General features: G+C 34.5%; 1 protein-coding gene and 1 long non-coding RNA gene across 2 annotated transcripts; one reads left to right on the top strand and one right to left on the bottom strand.

The window, feature by feature from the left end:
* Window positions 1-405: 405 nt before the first annotated feature.
* Window positions 406-4,558, bottom strand: LOC112568736 (calcium-binding protein-like). Its single transcript, XM_025246202.1, has 7 exons — window positions 4,495-4,558; window positions 4,028-4,102; window positions 3,564-3,670; window positions 2,003-2,170; window positions 1,769-1,815; window positions 787-876; window positions 406-512 (listed from the first exon to the last, which is right to left on the bottom strand). Exons 2-6 carry the CDS (start codon window positions 4,069-4,071, stop codon window positions 820-822), a joined length of 423 nt encoding a protein of 140 aa, XP_025101987.1. The 5' UTR covers window positions 4,072-4,102; window positions 4,495-4,558; the 3' UTR covers window positions 406-512; window positions 787-819.
* Window positions 4,559-10,440: 5,882 nt separating this feature from the next.
* LOC112568738 lies at window positions 10,441-12,681 on the top strand. The gene is made up of 3 exons (XR_003100165.1): window positions 10,441-10,576; window positions 10,882-10,971; window positions 12,309-12,681. It is a non-coding gene; the product is annotated as an uncharacterized LOC112568738 (long non-coding RNA).
* Window positions 12,682-12,985: the final 304 nt, after the last annotated feature.

Genomic DNA, 12,985 nt, shown 5'->3' with positions numbered 1-12,985 from the left:
ATTTCGCTTTTTATTTGGCAAACTACACTTTTTGTTGAATAGGAACGACTGCACTTTTAGTTAACACATCCAGGTTCTCTCCTCCGGATGCTATAAATTACTTATCCCCCTTTCTATTTGAAGGGTTGTCTTTCCTTGCCTAAGCAATTAACCTAGACAGTAAAAAGGGCATTACAGGTTTTTTTTTATTTTTGTGGTAGAAATTTAACTACACTCCTTTAGAACAATCTGCTGAAAATTTTATTATGCACATAGAACGCCTCGGACAGACAGATCTACTCTAGAAATTTCGGACTGTTTAGAAAAGTAAGCTTTTATTTCTTTTTTTAATGTTGTGATTGGTTTTGTTATAAAACAAGTTTATTTTGTACAAAATCACAATGCAAGAAACAACAAATTCCGTTATATTTTGCAGCAATTTATATTTTATTTCCAAGCTCGTGTGTAGTATAGTTTCCACTGGGGTATGAAATCTTTTCAGGCCTGCACTGCTTTAGGAACACCATCCACATCTGTCAACATTCCAGTTTGTTACTCGTTATATGTCATGTGATTACTTATGTAATGGTCCACACGGGGATAGAAGGCAACTTGTAATACTTCTAAAAATCCCTTTAAATATTTTAACTAAAACTATTACGCCATTACTATAGCGAAAAATCATTGCAATTTTACAGTATCACACAGATGACACACATATCAAACTATTAGTACAAGTATCGCACAATATATTATGACATATACAAACTGCACAATAACAAATATCTTTCTTTAAAAACATTTTACCTTTTTTGTAGCCTCTTGTTTGTATGGTTTTCATCAGTAACTACCTTGTTCTAATAAGGCCATCATTTCTGCTATGATGCCATTCTCAATCTGGCAACACCAAAATATAAGAAGTATGGTTAAACATGATTACTATTACTTGTTGCATAAACATATATATATATATATATTCTAGTATCATATAACTAACTTTAAGAATTGTTTGACAGGTCACAAAACGTGTTTGATAACTCTAAGATAAAAAAGATAAAAAAATCATAATTATTGCACTATTTCACAGGTAGTACTAATATTACATTTTGTATGGTAACATTTAAGTGTTGCAGATATTTTACTACAAAATAAAATAAATCAAGTTAATGTAGATATCTTCATTTTTTTTTAGAACTTATATAGCATTATATATTTTTTTTAACTTTTTTCAATAGCTTATTCTCTATCTGTGTCTAATTAAGAACACAAACAAAGCTAAATTAAAATCCAGGAATAATAAAAAGGCAACAACAAAAAGAAAACAAACAAAACCACGAATGTAGATAATTATACTTAGGTAATAAAGTGCCATGTACCATTCAAGAGTCTGATGTTTAAATGATTAAATCAAGTAGTATGTTCCCTTAACATTTGTCAGAGAAAATATCTTTCTGCCTTTTATAGATATATATGTATGTGTTACAATTTTGAATATGAATTATAAAGTGCACTAATTATTTCATGAAGCTGTAATAAACTAGCTTCAGTTTGTAACCAACGCAGTCACAATGCCATTTGTAGTAAATGTGTTGTATACACCAATGGAGATCAGTTCTGGAAGTACCAATGAATCATTATTATTGAATATTGAATAATAATAAACAAGGTTAAAAAGTGTTTCTAAAGTATGTGTTTAGTGGCATGCCTATCATTGACATTTCTGCATACAACACCACTAAAATTGCCTTTGTTTTTTTTTTTTTACAATCAATCTATATACTTGTCTTACTTGTCCAACATTTATTTCAAAATCCTCGAAAGTGATTTCCCCATCATCTGGAAATAAATAAATTAATACATAAAGGCAATTTAACAGTATGGTCTTCGGTGTAAGTCAAAAGACAATTAAAGATAAATTATAAATTAGTCAAAGTACTGCAGGTAGTTACCGTATTTTAACTTTTTAAAAAAATTTGGCTCTTTTAAAATTGTTTTCATGTAGTTTGAAAATAACCACACTCACTGTCAGGATCGAGGATGCTGTAGGTAATATTAGTAGATATTTCTTCCATTATGCCGTCCTTCTTGCCATCCATTTTGTCATAGTAGTTGAAGGTACAATCGACAAAAATAGGGATGGACCCGACGAATGATTTAGCAGCGAACTCTTCAAGAGAGACTTGTCTATCACCTGTGAAGGGGATGTACACAAAGAAAATATTTCATTAGACTTTAGTCACTGTCCTACATGCAAATGTTCTACACTAGAATCCGAACTCCGCCGACCATTTTGTAATATTTCTCACAATCAATAGTCTGTAATGAAACGTCAAATAGTAAAATAAATTTAGTAACTTAAAAAAAAACTTATCTGAAGAAAGCTAAACAGTATATTTTGTAAACTGCCAAGATTGAAGTAGATTCATCCACATGGCTTATATATATATATATGTTATATGCTCTGTTATATAAATTAAAATTAATTAAAATTGTGTATAAGTTGTTATCTTGTAACAAAGTATGTTAAATAAACCAATCGTTAAATCGAATGGAAATTTATTATACTTGACAGACCGGATATTCGGTCTTACGCGCTCCATCACGAACACACACACTCACACATGGAGAATTGCATACTTTGTTTGTTCTCTAGCATAATAGTAAATATTGTTTGTTTACCTACTTTCATGAAGCATCATACTATATTTCGTTACCCTGAATTCTCGTTTATTAACCGTATTTCAAAAAAATAATGAATCAAGATAGAATCTAAAAATGTATTACTAACTGGTAATCAAATAGTGATGGAATGGGCAGAAATTGCACTAATTTCAAAGCACTTTATTATTCGGTTATTTGATTTTTTCTTTGTATAATCCTAGCCGTTTGTAGTAATAAAAAGAGATATAACAACTACAGTTATGGAGTGACGGACGGGTGTACTGTGACATTAGAATAAAAAATTATAAAGGTAGAGGTAGGAGTTCAAGAAACCAGAGGTGCTCTCCTCTTGCAAATAATGTCTACATCGCGAAAAGGGATATTTTAGGAGGACAGAAGAGACATTTAAGAAACATAATAACGAGGTTAAAATGAGAAAGATATACGGGAGAAGTCGGCAAATCTGATCGACAGGTCGTTGTTGTTTTTCTCCAGGCTGTCGTTGTTTGCTTAATTCTCTTATTATTATTACTCAGGAGACCGTGTTGTTTACACCTTTGGCACGCTCACTGTGCGCAGTTTTCTCTCTTTTCAACATTCATGTAGAGGCACCAAGGGGATGTCCTCTTTATTACTCTTTTATTATCATGGCTGAGGAGAATGTGTTTTTCCCGACATTTTACCACGATGTTGTGTGAGACTAAACTCCGATAAATAAAAATGGATGCTTGTGAGTACGATCCGGCTAAATTTTCACTTTTATCATAAGTCCCATGCTGGGTGTTAGCTGTATTGACAAGTTCATGTCTTACCTAAACAAAGTGACGGGCCTTCTCAGCTACACTCTTATTCCTAAGAAGGATTAGAATGAAGAGGACTATTACATACATATATGGGCACAATAACACACATAGAAATATTACCGTTTGTGTCTTTCTCAAGGAAATCACTCAACAATTCCTGATACACCACAACGCCGTCACCATTAAGATCGAGGGATTTAAACATTTCTTCATGAGTGCTGTTCTGCCTGAAAGTATCACAATGTCGTGTCGTCTCTGTGTGAATACATTACTAAAGCTTCTGGACATACTATGTCAACCGTAATGCTAGTAATTGCACTAGTAGAAGTTTGAAAAGTGTGTGGTTTAGCGCCAAATGTAAAAGCCACTGCTAAACTACATGATGTACAACATTGGTTTAAATTTGTAGTGGATAATTAATAACCGCGATCTTTTCCCTTACGTTGCCATTGGCTACTCATAAAAATTATTTCTGCATGACATTTTACTTTACAAATTATCAAATCGTATTAATCATCTCCCTTGAAGCATGCAATAGTGTAGGTAAATACATGTATTGTTACTTTTAGGAAATTCTCACTTACCCAAGAACAACAGCAACAAAAAGACAAAGGGAAATGATCTTCATGATGAAACGGGCTTAATAATCTCGTTGGGATCTGTCAAAGTACGAAAGGGGCATAACATATTATCTGAATGTTTTTAGTAGTTGGTATTCCTTGAAGTTTAAATCTCTTTAAAAAGCTTACATTATTTATAACATTTCCAAACAATTAATGGGTTATTAGAGTGCATAACCTTTGACTGTGAATAGTTTACATTCCGTCACTCATTGACACACACACACTCATACACTCATTACATATATATATATTATATGTGCACATATAGATATATATTGGTTAAATGTAAAAACTATTTGACTCTTATGATTAACTGTATAAGTTTAAACAAGGTGACTAGTGTCACCCTTTGTACGTCATCTTACTTGTTAGTAAAATATATTATACGCTCCCCTTAAAGTGTTAAATACAAAATAATTTAAACTTACCACTTGTGTTAGATAAAGAACAGCAGAATGTAGCTTGCTCGAGAACTGGTGTGTCTAATGAGCATTGCAGGGCAACATTTATACTCTGCCTCTCGACAACAAGATGAATAGGGATTAGGCTTTCCGCCACGAAAAAAAAGTCATCTCTCATTTTATTCTTAAGGTTGAAAAGTGATCGAGCAACACATGTGTGAACTGTAAGCCGTCCACGTCATGACTAAGAAGACAGAGAAAAGTAGCAATTAAATTATTTTCTAAAAAGCAAAAAAAGGAATTCTTATTTTATCTAAAGATGTGATGTTGACGTTGAGCTCTTTTATGTTTGTTGACACTCGGTACATTACATTATTAATGTGTGTCATTCAACACTACTAACATTCCTCAGTATCATCTCACTTTGTTACACATATCATGGTACCTGCGTTGTTGCGCGAATAAACAAGTAAAAAGTGAAGTAAAAAATAACCTATATGTTTACAGTTATTATATCATTTGCTGTTTATAATACTCTATTGGTTAGAGTTTAGAGAGACAATGTAATCTTGTTGCTTCCATTCCAGCCTTATTGAGATCGAAACCCGTGTAGCGCACTGAACCTTCTTAAGTCGACCAAGCTGTCTAGAAAAAGGTTGTGTGTTGAAAATATGTTAGACGTTGTTGTTTGTGTTGTTGTTTACGTTTTACTTGGTAAGTCATGATGTACGTTTTACGTAAAAATGTGTTTAAGAAGTACCATAGATTTCTTTTCTACTTTTTAGATGAAACTAAAGAGGTTTGAACAAACAGGCACTTTTTCTCCCTCTCCGGTCTGCTGCCTAAAAGATCTCCTTCCTACCTGACATTTATGGTCCTCGAAAACTACGGCTGATGAATTATTACATTTTTATTTATTTATTTATTTTTACTGATAATTCTTCATAATCTTGACCACTTACTCACAATTGTCGTGAAGTGTTTATATGGCCAGTCAGCGTATTAAGCGATAGTTCTTTCGCCATTTCTTTTTTTCCCACTCCCGTCTGCTGCCTAAGAGCCTGTCTTATTCTATAAACCTCCAAATATCCCCTTCCTGCCTGACATCTCAGCAATGAATTAGCATCTAGCTGTAAGTATTCAACGTTGACGAACATAAGATGAGGGTTTAGTAAATGTCCTTAACAAGCTGTTGCTGTGTGTAAACACTCCCACTCCAAGTTTTCTTTCTGAATCCCCATCAAATGCTACAGAGAAGATGACAAACTTTTCACCCCACGTTTTTGTATTTGATAAAATGAGTTCACCTCCCCTTATCAAAATTTTGCTGGAAACTGTGTTTTACGTGTTCGAAACATAAATATCGAAACAAGATAAACGTAAAAATATCATTATAAAATGTGCATTTATTTATTGAAAAAAGCAAGTTTGGATAACAAAATTTAAACTCCATAAACATAACTGAATCCATTGCGTGCATCAAGGAACTAAAATAAGATGTCAAACATTAGACTTTACAGATATAACAAATACACTAAAACAAACAAATGTGATACATTTGCTTAGACATCCTTATATGAGGAAACAAATAGACGCTTTTAATGTAGAAATTATCTGCTTTAATTAGCTACTTTTAAATAGATGTAGCCTTAAAAATGTTAGAACTGTCTTTAGAAATTTAAAAACCGTTCTAAATATTTAAATGCGATGTGCCATGTCACATATCTTAAGGTAGCTCAAAGGTGTTACCAATGTTTTGAATAATTTACTACGATAATAATATAATAACAGAGGTGGTTTCTTAATAGAAGTGGTCATATGAATTTAGTTATTAATATTTCCTACGAAAAAAATTAAGTAGACACATTTTTCAAATGAAAAATAAATATATACACTCTTGTAAAACACAAACACGCTCGAACTAACAGTTATATTCAACACAATAAACGATCTGAGAAGAATATCAAGCAATAAAACAAGAGAAAAAAACGAACACCTATGCAGCATATGCCACCATAATCTACAAAAGTCCTTCAGATTTTCGGAAATAACACTCCCAACAATCAACAATACATCCCATTAAAACCTTTTTTATCATATTCTGTTGACAATGTATGCGCCATGTCGACATCACGTGGTAGTTGCTATATAAAGAGATGCCCGATGAACAGTGAGTAGTTCAACTTCTCTTAATCAACCTACACTTCGTCAAGAGCCTGCACACTGACTGTACAAGAAGACAACATGTCTGTAAGTATTTATAACTATATATATTCATGAGATTCTGTCAATATTGCTTTGTATTTAAACATGTCTGAATGTAGGTGTGTATACTGTATTATGTGTCTATGCGTGGATGAATGAGATATTCGTATTTATGGCAATAAGGTGCGGGTAAATGGTCGGCTTCATTATGCTGTGGAGGCAAAAAGAAGCAGATTGCAGTGCATGCATTTATTATTTTGGTTAGCATACGATACCACGCATACATTTCATTATTAAATATAGTAGGAGTTTATTATTTAGCGTTTTTCAATCGCAGATAAAAATGCTGCTGCTCTTTGCCATAGTTGTGGTGGCTGACGACATGATTATGTTGGCAAGTTCCAGAATGTCAGGTTTAGTAAGTATATGTTTTTAGAGGTTGTTAATACGTTTGCGTTTACTTGTGTTTTTTTAATATTGTATTAAATATTGTATGAAAGTATTCATGCTCAGCGTCTTTAGCTGCTTGTCAAGTTAAAAAAAATAAATAGCTGCGTGATTTATACAAAACATTTTAAAGCACGTATAGACTCAAGGAAAGAATGAAGAAACATCGCCTAAATACAAAGGGCTACGAATAAACAAGTCACAGTTAAAGCAAGATTCAGTCTTTTGTGTTTATATGCGATCGGAAAGAATCTTCTTCAGTTTTTTAAAGCGTTTGGTATTGTTGTGTTAGTAAAGTACACTCATGTCATGCCATGGTGGCTAGTAAGTTCAAGTCGTAAGGAAGATTTAATGAAGTTGCACATTTGTAAATTTGGTCTTGAGACCGCCTAAAAAAATTCCTCAGTGGACACCATGTTCTGTCCATCACGCTGGTTTGGACCGTCGTAAGCAAATTGTAGACATTTGTCTTTATATGCGATCGGGAGGTGTTCCTAGCTAGGGTGCGGCCTTACAACGGACAATTTCTTTAAAAAAACTGCAGAAATGTTTCATTTTGACACTTACATCGTATTCACTGGCATGTATAGGCCCGAATAAGTGTACGCAGCAAATGTCAATATTCAAGGGAATTAGCACATTTCCACCACGTCCAGAAATTCGTGTCCTCTCGATGTTCTGAACAATTTGCATCACTCAAAATATCCGGCGAGGTGTCTTTTAGTAATTATTGTTCGTGATGTTAAGATGTCATAGAAACAAAGGACATCGGTACAAAACGCCTTCTATAAACGAAAGTGTTGGCCTGTGATAACAAAGTAAAAAGAGTGGCATTTAGAAATCTGCAGAGGGAGGCGAGCAGAAGGACAAGTCAAAAGACCAAGAAAAGTTAGAGTGATGGTGGCAACATTTAATAGGGGGATTATTACGGGGAATATTGCAATATTCGTCAAACAGATGTGTTTTCAGTGCTCGTTTAAACCATTCGTTAACTGGCAGCCAGCAGATATGTAAGGAGAGAGACTTGTATCTTTTCCGTGCATAAACAAAAAATATTATCACGTGGTCAGATGTTATAGTCATAGTGTTCTGAAATAGCAAACGATCTTCAGACAAAGAGAGGAGGTGTCTGGCTATAAACGTGGGGAAAAGAAAGTCAAGCAGGAGCCAACAAAGTAATTAAACCTATGTAGAAACAGTACTGAATGAATGAGTAGAACTAAAGGGTCGTCAGTGCAGAGAAGGAAAAGGAGGAGTAACATGGTGTAAGTTCTCTATCTGCTACTAACTTCTGTACTTTATTAGTAAGGGTATTCTTCTTAGGTATGTGAGCATGCTTTGCATTTTATTATTTTTGATATTGTTGTTGTTTGTTTGTTGTTGTTGTTGTTATTGTTGTTGTTGTTGTTTCTTGTAGACTAATGCAGGCGGTGCTGGAGGCCTTGTTCTATCTACTGTCTTTCCTAGAGAGGTTGCGTAGCAACCAACCCACCGACGCAAGCGCCGAAGACGAAGCTGCTGTAGATGTCGTGCCGTAGCGCAGGCGACTCAAAGCATCACTTGTACCGAGAAGAGAGTCGCTTGTCTGGCTGTGACTGCAAACTACATTTTATAGCTTAATGTGAAAAAAATGTCTAAAATAAACCTTTAAAACTTCGAGGCTTCTTGTTATGTGACGACCATTCCTAACTAAACTCCATCTCGCCAACTCAAGGCATTTACGACAATTTTTTTCTAAGAGAAATAAAGGAAACAGTCACTTGCATTACTGGTATTGGTCTTTACGCTTTTTAATAGTGAGAGTGGGATTTTTATATATTTTAACTTTAAATACAAATCTCTTTTATATCGAAAAATAGTCATTATGTCATTTGCTGTTTATAATACTCTATTGGCTAGAGCTTAGAGGGACAATGTAATATTGTTGATTCCATTCCCGCCTTATTGAGATCGAAACCCGTTTAGCGCACTGAACCTTCTTAGGTCGACCAAGCTGTCTGGAAAAAGGTTGTGTGTTGAACATATGTTAGACGTTGTTGTTTGTGTTGTTGATTACGTTTTACTTGGTAAGTCATGATGTACGTTTAACTTAAGAATGTGTTTAAGAAGTACCATAGATTTCTTTTCTACTTTTTAGATGAAATGAAAGAGGTTTGAACAAACAGGCACTTTTTCTCCCGCTCCGGTCTCGTATCAAGCGATAATTCTTTGCCATTTCTTTTTTTCCCACTCCCGTCTGCTGACTAAAAGCCTGTCTTATTCTATAAACCTCCAATGATCCCCTTCCTACCTGACAGCTCAGCAATGAATTAGCATCCATCTGTAAGAATTCAACGTTGACGAACATAAGATGAGGGTTTAGTAAATGTCCATAGCAAGCTGTTGTTGTGTGTAAACACTCCCACTCCAACTTTTCTTTCTGAATCCCCATCAAATGCTACAGAGAAGATGACAAACTTGTCACCCCACGGTTTTGTATTTGATAAAATGAGTTCACCTCCCCCTATCAAAATTTTGCTGTAAACTGTGTTTCACGTATTCGTGTTAAACATAAATATCCAAACAAAATAAAAGTAAAAAATATCATTAAAGAATGTGCATTTATTAATTTAGAAAAGCAAGTTTGGACAACAATATTTAAACTCCAAAACATAACTTAATCCATGACGTGCAGCAAGGAACTAAAATAAAAAGTTAAATGTTAGACTTCACAGATATAACAAATACACTAAAGTACAAAGAAGTGTGATACATTTGCTTACACATCGTTATATGAGGAAACAAATAAAAGCTTTTAATGTAGAAACTAATTTGATTTGTATCTGCTATAATTAGCTACTCTTAAGTAGATGTAACCTTAAAAATATTTGAACTGTCTTTGAAAAATAAAAATTTATTTAAATATTTAAATGCGATGTGATATGTCAGATATCTTAAGGTAAGACAAAGGTGTTATCAATGTTTTGAATAATTTAACAAGATAATAATATAATAACAGGCGTGGTTTCTTTTAAGAAGTGGTCAAATGAATTTAGTTATTAATATATCCTAAGGAAAAAATAAAGAAGACACATTTTTTAAATGAACAATAAATAATTACCACGGTGTAAAACACAAACACGCTCGAACTAACAGTTATATTCAACACAATAAACGATCTGAGAAGAATATTAAGCAATAAAACAAAAGAAAAAACGAACACCTATGCAGCATATGCCACCATAATCTACAAAAGTCCTTCCTATTTTCGGAAATAACACTCCCAACAAACAACAATACATCGCAATGAAACCTTTTTTATCATATACTGTTGACAATGTATGCGCCACGTCGACATCACGTGGTAGTTGCTATATAAAGAGATGCTCGATGAACAGTGAGTAGTTCAACTTCTCATTAATCAACCTTCACTTCGTCAAGCGCCTGCACACTGACTGTACAAGAAGACAACATGTCTGTAAGTATTTATGACTATATATAGCTACGAGATTTTGTCAATATAGCTTTGTATATACACATGTCTGAATGTAGGTGTGTATACTGTATTATGTGTCTATGTGTTGATTAATGAAATATTCGTATTTATGGCAATAAGGTGCGGGTAAATGCTCGACTTCAATATGCTGTGGAGTCAAAAAGAAGCATATTGCAGTAGTAGATTGCATGTATTTACTATTTTGGTTAGCGTACGATAGCACGTATACATTTCATTATTAAATATAGTCGGAGTTTATCGGTTTATTTATCGGTTTTCATTCGCAGATGAAAATGCTGCTGCTGTTTGCTATAGTTGTGGTGGCGGGATGGAAGACTTTGGAGGCATTTAAGAGACAAATGAGTGTAGGAGGTGGAGTAAGTATATGTTTCTAGGGGTTTTTAATACGTTTGCCTTTACTTGTGTTTTTTTAAAATTGTATTTATGCTCCGTGTCTTTAGCTGCTTGCCAAGTTAAAAAAAATACAACGTGATTTATACAAAACATTTTATGCACACAAAGACACAAGAAACGAAGGAAACATGGACTAGATATAAAGGGCTACGAATAAATAAGTCACAGTTAAAGCAAGATTCAGTATTTTGTGTTTATATGCGATCGGGAAAGATCTTAAGTTTTTTGGATCGTTTGGTATTGTTGTGTTTGCAAAGTACACTCATGTTATGTCATGTCATGTCATGGTGGCTAGTAAGTTCAAGTCGCATGGAAGATTTAATGAAGTGGCACATTTTTAATTTAGGTCTTGAGACCGCCTGAAAACAATCCTCAGTGGACACCATGTTCTGTCCATCACGCTGGTTTGGACCGTCGTAAGCAAATTGTAGACATTTGTCTTTATATGTGATCGGGAGGTGTTCCTATCTAGGGCGTGGCATTACTACGGACAATTTTCTTTAAAAACTGCAGAAAAGTTTCATTTTGACACTTACATCGTTCTCATTCGCATGTATAAGCCTGAATAAGTGTACGCAGAAAATGTCGTAAATATTCAAGGGAATTAGCACATTTCCACCACGTCCAGAAATTCGTGTCCTCTCGATGTTCTGAACAATTTGCATTCCCCAAAATATCCTGCGAGGTGTCTTTTAGTAATTAATGTTCGTGATGTTAAGATGTCATAGAAACACAAGACATCGCCAGAAAACAACGAAAGTGTTGGCTTGTGATAACAAATTAATAAGAGTGGCATTTCGAACTCGTTTAAACCATTCGTTATTTGTCAGCCAGCAGATATGTTATGAAGGAGACTTGTATCTTTTCTGTGCATAAACAAAAAATATTATCACGTGGTCAGATGTTATAGTCCTAGTGTTCTGAAATAGCAAACGATCTTCAGACAAAGAGGGCAGGTGTCTGGCTGTAAATATGGGGAAAAGACACTTAGAGAAATAGTCAGGAAGGAGCCAACAAAGTAATTAAACATATGTACAAACAGTTAGTATTGAATGAATGAGTAAAACTAAAGTGTCGTCAGTGCAGAAAAGGAAAAAGAGGAATGACATGGTGTCCGTTTCCTATCTCTCAGCACCATATCTGCTACTAATTTCTGTACTTTCTTAGTAAGGGTATTCTTCTTAGGTATGTAAGTATGCGCTTTACAAAATTTTGCAGTTTATTATTTTTGATGTTGTTGTTGTTGTTGTTGTTGTGTTGTTGTTGTTGCTGTCATTGTTGTTGTTGTTGTTTCTTGTAGGGTTTTGCAGACTCTGCTGGAGGCTTTCCTCAGATTTTTTCTACATTGGGAGCTACTGACTGTCTGACAAGAGGTGGCGTAGCAACCAACCCATCGACGCAAGCGCAGAAGACGAAGCGGCTGTAGATGTCGTGCCGTAGCGCAAGCGACTCATAGCATCATTAGTATCGAGAAGAGAGTCGCTTGTCTGGCTGTTGACTGCAAACTACATTTTTTAGCTTAATGTGAAAAAAATGTATAAAATAAACCTTTAAAACTTCGAGGCTTCTTGTTATGTGACGACCATTCCTAACTAAACTCCATCTCGCCAACTCAAGGCATTTACGACAATGCTTTTCTAAGAGAAATAAAGGAAACAGTTACTTGCATTACTGTTATTGGTCTTAACGCATTTTAATAGTGAGAGTTGGATTTTTTTATGCATTTTAACTTTAAATACAAATCTCTTTTATATATGTAGAGGGCCAGTAGTCCAGCGCTTGTTAGATAGATCTTCTGATGCATGCCAGTAAGTAAAGGTACGATTGTGAAAGAGCGCGAAAAGTAACCCACCCGCGAGGTATATAAGGGCAGAGCTGAGACGTAAGGACAGGGGAGAAAACTCCGCAGAGAAGGTGCGAGACAAGCGACGCAGCCGTGACTGTAGATCTATTGGCATTAAAAGAGTTGTGTAACTG

Source organism: Pomacea canaliculata, linkage group LG7 (assembly GCF_003073045.1).
Source record: "Pomacea canaliculata isolate SZHN2017 linkage group LG7, ASM307304v1, whole genome shotgun sequence".
Taxonomy (NCBI): Eukaryota; Metazoa; Mollusca; class Gastropoda; order Architaenioglossa; family Ampullariidae; genus Pomacea; species Pomacea canaliculata.
Note: the sequence above shows the minus strand (reverse complement) of the source record. Positions and strands in the feature narration are given on the sequence as shown.